The 9812-nt window shown below is 50.7% G+C and overlaps 1 protein-coding gene across 1 annotated transcript; it reads left to right on the top strand.

Moving 5' to 3' along the window:
• Positions 1-2744: 2744 nt before the first annotated feature.
• Positions 2745-9580, top strand: ZNF263 (zinc finger protein 263). Its single transcript, XM_065893662.1, has 6 exons — positions 2745-3435; positions 4308-4488; positions 4938-5011; positions 5281-5407; positions 6934-7050; positions 7564-9580. The coding sequence occupies exons 1-6, from the start codon at positions 3049-3051 to the stop codon at positions 8730-8732; spliced, it is 2055 nt and encodes a 684-aa protein (XP_065749734.1). The 5' UTR covers positions 2745-3048; the 3' UTR covers positions 8733-9580.
• The last annotated feature ends 232 nt before the right edge of the window (positions 9581-9812 follow it).

Here is a 9812-nt window from a genome sequence, read left to right as displayed (position 1 = left end):
CTACCTGGTGGGTCTTAGCAACACTAGCTGCATTTTAAGTGCTTAGTAGCCGCCATCACAGTAAGTTCTATTGTACTTAGAACTGCTGCTCTAGAATTTCTAGACCCTAGGTTAAGAACTCCTGCCCCAAATGAACCCCTATAGTTCTGCTGTCCTGTAACACCACTCCCAGTCAAATTGGTATTTGACTATAAAATACCATCTGTAAAAGTTATTTTCTCTGCCTGAATATAGATAGGTCTCAAAGAAATGGAGGAATACTATCAGTAATTCTGAATAACTCTGAAAGTCTATCTAGCTTTAAGTACCTGTTAATAACCTAAAATCAAAAGGAACTTAAGATAGCAAATTGGTTTATCCTTCATTCTTACCATCTCAAGGTATGTGTAGTTTTGCAAACATTCCCATGCTCCACATCCTGCAATAATAATCCGAGTGGCTTTTCTGTGAGTTAGGGTAAGCCTTCAGGAATTTGCTGTGCATTAGTAACAGCTAATATTAAGTTCATACTAAATGCCAGGTATGATTCTAAGCATCCTACATATGTTAGACCGGTTAATCCTCACCCAGTGTTATAAGGTGGGTATAGTATTATCCCCTCAAAACAGGTGAAGGAACTGTGGTTTGAGGCTTAGTGAGATTGAATAACTTATCTGCGATGACATAGTAAATGCCAGAGAGGTGGTTATTAGGTTAGAATCTATTTTCTCCTGAAATATGAAGATCTAAAACATGAAAAAAATGGTCTTACAGGACTCTGAGGTCACGTGTCTCAACAAGGCTTTCTGAAATGGACCTGCACCAGCCTGTGCACTGTGAGGCCTCTGGGTCTGAATTTGCCACAACAGCTGGTGGACCTTTTCTCTGGAGGGTGTCAACTACAAATTAGCATTTTCCATTGGCACTAGCCATCTACCTCTACAAAGATTAAATCGTGCTGCTGCAGCTGCTGACTTTCAACACCCCTTGAAAGGAGTTCAGGGTGGAGAGCTGAAATGAGGCACTGTGTGCTCTGGGAAAAACTGGCAGAACAGGTCTTCAGATAGTTAGATATTTTCAGGAGCCAATTTTAATGAGCCCAATTCTTGTATCTCCTCATATCTAGAAAAGCACTAAAATCCTTCATGGTGATGTCTGCTCCTCGTAACTGGCAGTAACCTACACGAGACTAGCAGAAACCTTCTGTAAAAACTATGTGCTTGATTGCATGTACTCCCCCTTCACCAAAATCATTTATATACTGACCTTCCCCCCCCCCCACCCCCCGCCTCTTTGGAGCAGTTTCTCAGAGCTATCTGGTACGCTGTCTCCTGGGCTGCAGTCCTCATTTTGACCCAAATAAAACTTAACTCACAACTCTCACGTTGTGCATTTCTTTTTTGAAGTAGACAAGTGGAACAAGAAAAAAAATACAGTACTCAGGACTCTCTCCACCCCATCATTGAAAGTTGACCCTCTCCGTCCCCACATCACCCTTTACCATCATGGCTTTAGCGACAGACTGAAGTGTGATCCTGGGCAAGTGACTTAACTGACACTCTGTAACATGCGGATGATAATAATAGCGTCTCGTTCCTACAGTTTTGTGTGCTGTGAGGATCCAATTGCATGTAAGCAGGCGCTCAATAAACGATTACTGTTTGTCATGATTCAACCCCACGACCCTTTTATCTCTTGAGACCACGGGCCTGACCGTCGCTGGCGGCAGTGGAGGAGGTGGGCCGACCTGGGCCGTGTCTCACAGCTGGGAAGCCCTCCCCTCACCAGCACAAAGCCTCGACTGCGCCGGCCAGGGAATCGACCCTCCGGGTTTCCTTCCACTTGCCCCTCATGATGAAATTTCATGACGGACCAAGTAGGGAGATGAACAAGGATCTCGCCCCCTCAGGGCTGGACAATAAAAGGCACGCCCCCGGCAAGTTTAAAATCGGAAGCCGGTGGTGCGGGCTGGGTCCGCAGCGGCCCTGGGGGACGTCCAGCCGCCTGCAGCCGGACCCTGAGCGGACACGAAAGCGCCACTGACGGCCTCCGCACCCGGCCCCGCAGCGCCAGCACCTCAAGGGCGCAGGCGCGGGCCGCGCTGCCTACGGCATCTCTCCGCAGGCCCTGCGGCGGCGCTGACCCGGCCGGGGCCCACTCTTCTCCGCCTCTTCCAGGCGCCGAGCAGGCGGCCGAGTGGACCCTGGGTCAAATGCCTCGGAGGCTGCCCGGGCGGGTGGACCCTCTCCTGAAGCTCCGCCCAACTGCAGCGGGTGGGGACCACCTTGAAATCCGTTTTGACCCGGAAAGCGATTCTCAAATTTGTGGGCAAAGAATTTTTCCACTTTTCTGTGGAGGAGCTTGTTAACAATTCAGATTTTCGGGCCCCACCCCGACACTCAGAGGCACAGGATCTCGCGTGACTCGGAGATGTGAACTTCAGTAAGCTTTCCGAGGGATTCTGACCCTGGTAGTCCGCCGGTCACACCCGATTTGGGTTTAATTTCCACTAACAAACCTACAGACTCCGGCTCCCAGAGGTTTCTGAGATCCCGGAGCTCGCCCGATGGCCCCGCCTCTCGTCCCCAATTGGCCCTTCGCTCGTCCCGCCCCTGAAGGCAAATCCTTTCTTCCGGTTGGTCAGCGGTGAGTGTGTGGCGAGACCTGGCCCAATGGGCGCTAGAGTTCTCGGAACGTGACCGGGAAGTTGGTCCGGAGCAGGCGCCGTTGGTTGTTGACGCCTAACGCGCTCTGAGACTTCCGGCGTGGGAGCCGAGCTTCGAGTCCTGCGTGAGTCCGCTGCAAGGGGGAAAGCGCGGTGCTTAGGTCCTGCCCTGGGGCGGTCCTGGCGGGGGCGGGCCAGGGGGTGGTGCGGCGGCGCCCGCAAACTACTGACGCCGAGGCGCCGGAGCCGGCTGCGCCAGCCCTGGAGCCGGGCTCCTCGGCCGGGATTTGGGGTTTCGGGGCCCCCGGCTCTTGTGGACGCCCGCCATCCTTGCGCGGGGCCGGGGGCGCCTTCCTAACTGGGCGCAGCTGGTTTCGGGGCCAAGGCGGTGTGGGGACCTGAAGATGGCGTCGGGTCCGGGCTTCCAGGACCGAGAAGGGCTCCTGATAGTGAAACTGGAGGAGGACTGCGCCTGGAGCCAGGAGGTGCCCCCAACAGACCCAGGACCCAGCCCGGAGGCCTCCCATCAGCGCTTCAGACGGTTCCGCTTCCAAGAGGCCGCTGGGCCCCGGGAAGCCCTCAGTCGGCTCCAGGAGCTTTGCCATGGGTGGCTGCGGCCTGAGATGCGTACCAAGGAGCAGATCCTGGAGGTGTTGGTGCTGGAGCAGTTTCTGACCATCCTGCCCCAGGATATCCAGAGCAGGGTGCAGGAGCTGCATCCGGAGAGCGGCGAGGAAGCGGTGACTCTGGTGGAGGATATGCAGAAAGAGCTTGGGAGACTGAGGCAACAGGTGAGAGAAAGAGCTGTTTTATTTGCGGTTTGTTTGGCCCTGAGGACTGGGACATCGCGTTGGCCCAGTTACCCCGACGAATTTACTTGGTTGCCCTGAGTAGACCTTAGGTGGGCAAGAAGCCTTTTTGTAGTTTAGCGAGGAACTTTTATTCTCCAGATTTTCCCCAAGTGGACAGAGCGAGCAGTGAAGAGTGCCCTGTTTCCACATGGAGGCAGTGTCTCTGCATTAGTGTGAGCCCAGGAGTTTGCTCGCTAGGTTCAAATGCTCACTCTGCTTCGTACTAGCTTTGGGACTTTGGGCAAGTTACTTAATTTCTTTGAGCCTCAGACTTGGTAAAATAAGAATGGTAAAAGACCTCTCTAGGGTGGCTTTGAGCATTAGAGCAGGATGTAGTTTTGATCACACTGCTGGTTTACAGTTAGTGCTTAATAGCTGTTAGCTATTGTTATATTACAATCAGCAGTCTAATCTCTACAAAGCTGGGTGGCAGTTAATAGTGGACTTAAAAAACTGGCACTGAATCTCTGAGGCCACTTGCCCCAGGGCCACCCAAGTTTAACTTACCCAGTAGTCAGGAACGGACGCATCTTGAAAAGGTGGGGGAAAGCGAGAGGGAGTGAGGTGTGTCAGAAGAGCTGTGTGGGGAAGGTGTGCACTGGAAGTGAACTCCCCCCAGCCCTCACACACATTTTCTCAGGTGTACACGGGGTCAGAAAAGTTTTGTTTTAGTGTAAACCATTCTTCTCTCTTGGTGGGTCCAAAGGGATTGCCAGTGGTTCTCCGTTGAAGGCTTGCCCTCAGAATTCTGTACTAATTTCCCTTCCTCTCGGGCCCTGTTATGATGGTGAGTGATGTGGGTTGGTTCCCAGGTGACAAACCATGGGCGGGGAACAGAAGTGCTTTTGGAGGAGCCTTTGCCTCTGGAAACAGCACGAGAGTCACCGAGCTTCAAGCTGGAGCCAATGGAGACTGAGAGAAGCCCTGGCCGCAGGCTGCAGGAGCTGCTAGGCCCCAGCCCCAAAAGGGATTCCCAGACTGTAAAGGAGAGGGGTGAGGAACAGTTCTCTGGGCAAGTGGGAGGGAGGAGGGGCTTTGGGGTTGCCCCTGACACCAGCAGAATGCAGCATGGCCGCCAAGGAGGGGGCATTTCTGACCTGAGGGTTTGCAGATGTGGTGTGAAAGACCTAGAAGTGGTTTGGATTCCTCTTGGGGTGGGTGGAGGGAGGGGGGAATCTCTTAGTAAGCCCTTTTGTATGCAGAACGGAGACATTTAGAGCTCAGTGAATGATTGAGGGCTTTAAAGCTTGGGTCAGCAGGGAAGACTGCTGGTACTCTGTTGTTTTGAATATCGCTTTATTATTCCTCGGTTGCCTTTTTTTGTTCAGTGTTCATCCTCAGAGCAGAGACTGGGTGTTGGGGAATGGATACTGTGTTGTGACAATCCTTGGGTTAACAAGAATTAGGAATGCCGTTCTCATCATAATTTCTGTCACCTTCAGCATTATCTGCTCCCTGGCTTTCTCTCTTTCCTCCCGAAGGAAACATGGAAGACAAGGAGCTGACTGGGCCCCAGGTGATGTGGAAGTTCCCATTGTCTCCCCGAAGTTGCTCTTGTGGGGGTGGGGTCCTTTTGCCACTTGGAGAGGATCCTTTCTACCTCACCACATTCATCTCTCCCACCTTCTTTATTTGTCCTCCACACCTCACTTGTAGGCCTCCCCCTTCTTCCCCATGAAATGTGTCCTCAGCACACCTGGGTTTTGCCCCTTTAACCCATGACTCTGCTTGAATTGAATTGTTCTTGGTGCTTCAGGGCCTAAAGGTGATCTTGTGCTGTTTCAGTTGCCTGAGAGCTTAGAGGACGTGGCTATGTACATCTCCCAGGAGGAGTGGGGGCATCAGCATCCTAGTAAGAGGGCCCTCTCCCAGGACACGGTGCAGGAGAGTTATGAGAATGTGGACTCACTGGGTAAGGACTTCTTTTCCAGGGATGAAGGCTGAGCCATTTCTGACCAGGGTCCTGTCCCTTAGGTGCTCACCTCCTGGGTATAAGTTCTGAGTTTAGCCAGACGACCTGCCTTTGTCTAAAGTCCCTTGGACTAAGATCACTTAAATATTTGCCAGGTGCCACAGTTGGCACACTTAAGGGCCCCAGCTGCCAGGGCTGAGGGCGGGGAGTCTGAGCCATAATGAACTTCCTAAGGCAGAACAAGTCAGATCCAATGGTGCCCACCCCATCCCCACTTCCCACCCCTCACACACAGATCACAGGATGCTGTAGGGCTCTAAGTTCTTGATGCCTTGCAAGTTCAAAATGCTTACTCTTCTGACCTCACTTATGTTTTCTATGCTCCATTAGTATTTCTGGGCTCTTCCCCAGAGGCACAAATTTCAGGGGCACTGGCATCAACATTCCAGCTCAGTGGCTGTCCCAGTCCTTAAGAATTCAGGAAGGGGGAAGGCTTTGTGGAAGTTTGGAAATGATATATATCTAAAACAGGGTCTAAGTAAGTTAGATATAAATTAAGATGCATCTACATGTTGAACTATTATGCAGAGATTAAAAATGAGGTCTGTGAAATATGACCAAAAACTGATAGTTGGATTTAGGTGGAGAGTGTGTGGGTATTGTATAATTCCTTCATTTTTTCTGCATGTATGAAAATTCTCATAATAAAAAGTTGGGGGGAGTCTTAAAAAACAACATAAAACAGGATTGTGTATGTTACCATTATAGCTATATTGATGCACACCCGGTAGAAGAGTCACACTGCACTTTGTTTTCATACATGAGGTTTTCGTAAAGAGAAGCACAGCTATCATCTCACTTGCACTAATTTTGCAAGGGGGTCACTGCTGGGTTTGGTTGCCTTCTCCAGGTTTTCTGTCACTGTGCTGTGGCTTGGTGCCCTAAGTTGAGCACAGCTGTTAAAGTGAGTGCTAAATAGGAAGAGTTTGGATCACAAGTTCTTGAAACTAAACTTTTTAAAGTCCGTGTTTGCTGGAGTTGGAGTGAGCGTAGCACAGGGTAGCACTTTTGGGTTTTAATCTCAGGGTCCTCTCAGAGTCCCAGGTCCTTTTCTGATTGTCCATCATATTACATTTTCTCCTTCTGGAGTTGCCCAGTCAAACTTAGTTCTATTTTATATGTATCCATAAGAGTCAAGGCTCTTTCACAGTATTAAACTGATTCCTCAAGGAACTGACCACCCTGACCATGTTTGTTTGTTTGTTGTTTTAATTACAAAAGTTTTACATTCTCATTGCAAAAAATCCCAAGTACTACAAAAGTGTAAAAAGAAAAAGCCACAGTCTCCTTCCTCTAATTTCTTTCTCTAGGGGTAACCGGTGGGAAGAGTTTAGTGTATGTTCCAAGTAATTGCTGTCAGATTTCTGTATCCATTCACTGAAGGCAGGGAACAAGACTATCTTTGTTTGCCCTGCCTGGTAGAGGAAAATGGTGACATAGAAATCCTTTTCTTTCATTGTGAACAGAGTCTCAGGTTCCCAGTCAGGAGGCCCTGAGCACCCAGGTGGAACAAGAAGGAAAGCCCTGGGATCCCAGTGTCCAGACTTGCAAGGAGGGCCTGAGCCCCAGGAGCCCAGCTCCCGGTAAGAAACGCAGTTGAGCAGCCTGCGCAGCTAGCCTCCCGCTGTTGGGAATGAGGCATTTGAGGGTCTTGGTGTAAGGCTAGCCCATCACCACTGCCAGGGAGGTACATTCTTCCAGTGTCTCCACTGCCCACTTCCATCCCAGTGATGGCAGGCGAGGTACCCAGGGTGCAAAGTGTAAGGAGGCATTCACTCCTGGGCTCATTTGCCCACCCTAGTCCCAGTCCTGCTCCATCTCACCCATTCCCAAAGGGCAGAAGCCAGAGGCTCAATTGGAGAGGGAGTTCGGGGCCCCTACAAGGGAATTCAAGACTGGTTTGAGCTCTGATTCCTGAGTGATGGCCCCACCCCTTATGTGGATCCCTGTCTACCGTGCTTTACCTATATGGGGAAGATGGGAAACTGAGGTAGAGCCAGCCCTTCTGGACTTCTGACCTACAGGCAGTTAGCACACGGGATTTCCTTTTCTCTGGTGTAGAAATAACATGGGTTTGGTTTCTCTCGATCTTCCAGGGGAAGAGAAATTTGACAATCTGGAAGAAAGTGCTCAGTCCATTTGCCCTGAGAGCATCCACCCTCGGGCGCTGCTGCCTGGCCAGGCCGGAGGGGAGGTACCCTGGAGTCCTGAGCAGGGAAGGCCTCGTGACAGGGCAGAAGAGCATTGGGAGCCTCCCCCAGAGGTTCGGATGGAGCAGTCCTTAGTGGGGGCCACAAGTTGCAGAGAACTGGGGCGGCCAAAGGAACTGCAGCCGAAGAAGCTCCATTTATGTCCCTTGTGTGGCAAAAATTTCTCTAACAACTCGAACCTGATTAGGCACCAGAGGATACATGCAGCAGAAAGACTGTGTATGGGTGTGGGGTGCGCTGAAATCTTTGGCGGGAATCCACACTTTTTGTCACTACACAGAGCACACTTGGGAGAGGAGGCCCATAAGTGCCTCGAGTGTGGAAAAAGCTTCAGTCAGAATACCCACCTGACTCGGCATCGGCGTACCCACACAGGTGAGAAGCCCTATCAATGTAACGAGTGTGGAAAGAGCTTCTCTTGCAACTCCAACCTCCACAGGCACCAGAGAACGCACACAGGTGAAAAGCCCTACAAGTGCCCTGAGTGCGGGGAGATCTTTGCTCACAGTTCCAACCTCCTTAGGCACCAGAGAATTCACACAGGAGAGAGACCTTATAAGTGTTCCGAGTGTGGGAAAAGTTTCTCTCGCAGTTCTCACCTTGTCATTCACGAAAGAACTCACGAGAAAGAGAGGCTGTACCCCTTCTCTGAGTGTGGGGAAGCAGTGAGTGACAGCACCCTCTTTCTTGCCAATCATGGGACCCACAAGGCAGAGAAGAAACTCTTTCAGTGTTTAACTTGTGGGAAAAGCTTCCAGCAGGGCATGCACCTCACCAGACACCAGAGAACACACACAGGAGAGAAACCATATAAATGTACCCTCTGTGGGGAAAACTTCTCTCATAGATCCAACTTAATCAGACACCAGAGAATTCACACAGGAGAGAAACCCTATACCTGTCATGAGTGTGGAGACAGTTTCTCTCACAGCTCCAATCGGATTCGTCATCTGAGAACCCATACAGGAGAGAGACCCTATAAATGTTCCGAATGTGGAGAAAGCTTTTCTCGGAGTTCACGCCTTATGAGTCATCAGAGAACTCACACTGGATAGAAACAATGGGATTTCTTTTGGGCCCAGATAAGGTGGCATATTCAGAGGGGCCTCTTGTTAAGAGCTGGTATTCCTTACCCAGCATGATCTGCATCTTTAAGGTAATTACTCCAAAGAGGAACCAGGGGAGGGTCGTTGTGAGGGAGGTGCAGAGGCAGCAAAGGATTAGCGTAAAACTGAAAAGGAATTCTGTTGGAACTAGTGAGGATGGCAAGTCTTTGAAGTGACCCTCTCAGGGTGGAATCCCCTCTGAAGTTCTTCCAGTCTCAGGGCACACCTACCCCCTCAGCATATTTAGCCAACTTGAGACTTGGGTGCCTTACTGTGTCCAGTGTGTATCCCAACAACTTTGGGAATCCACAGACTTCCTGGTATTGCTTCCTCACTTGGGACATTCATCAGGAGCTTTTGGGCTCCTGAGGCCCTTGAGACCAAAGAAGAGGGGCCAGGTCTCCTGGGAGACCAGCTGGAGGCACCGAAAGACTGGTGGTGAGTTGCAGCTCTTCTGAAGGCCTGGCTGAGAAGCCACAAGCAATCCCGGGCAGCCACCACAGTGGCCTGACAGTAGGGCTCATTGGCAGGTCATGCATGTGATTGTCACCTCAAACAAAAAGGAACTAGAGACCTACGGGAAATAGTAAGATGGAATTTGCAGGTCAGTCCAGGAATTGGCAGAGGAAACCGGGGTCTTAATTAGCTTACCCTTTGCAGAGATCAAGTCCACAGAGGGTTCCATGAAAGATGGGTTCCCTGGGAGACTTTGAAAACGTGGATCCTGGGGAAATTAGGGATCATGCCTTTCCCTGTTGAAAATATGTTTGGATGGTAATAAATATCTTCAGGAAACATGAGTGTGTGACTCATCATTGAGGGCCTTTGACTTGGCCTCCAGTGTTGATCTGTGTTCCACCTGCTTTGGGTAGAGAACCTGGCTTTCTCTTTGTGGTCTTACTTGGTTGCTAAGGAGGGTTCTGACAGGTGACAACAGACAGGCTGAGGGAGGGAGCATGTGGCCCTGGCTGGCTCCAGGCTGAGACTGCTATGTGGTAACAAAGGGTCAAGTCCAGTGGCTGCTTGGGG

Source organism: Phocoena phocoena, chromosome 15 (assembly GCF_963924675.1).
Source record: "Phocoena phocoena chromosome 15, mPhoPho1.1, whole genome shotgun sequence".
Taxonomy (NCBI): Eukaryota; Metazoa; Chordata; class Mammalia; order Artiodactyla; family Phocoenidae; genus Phocoena; species Phocoena phocoena.
Note: the sequence above shows the minus strand (reverse complement) of the source record. Positions and strands in the feature narration are given on the sequence as shown.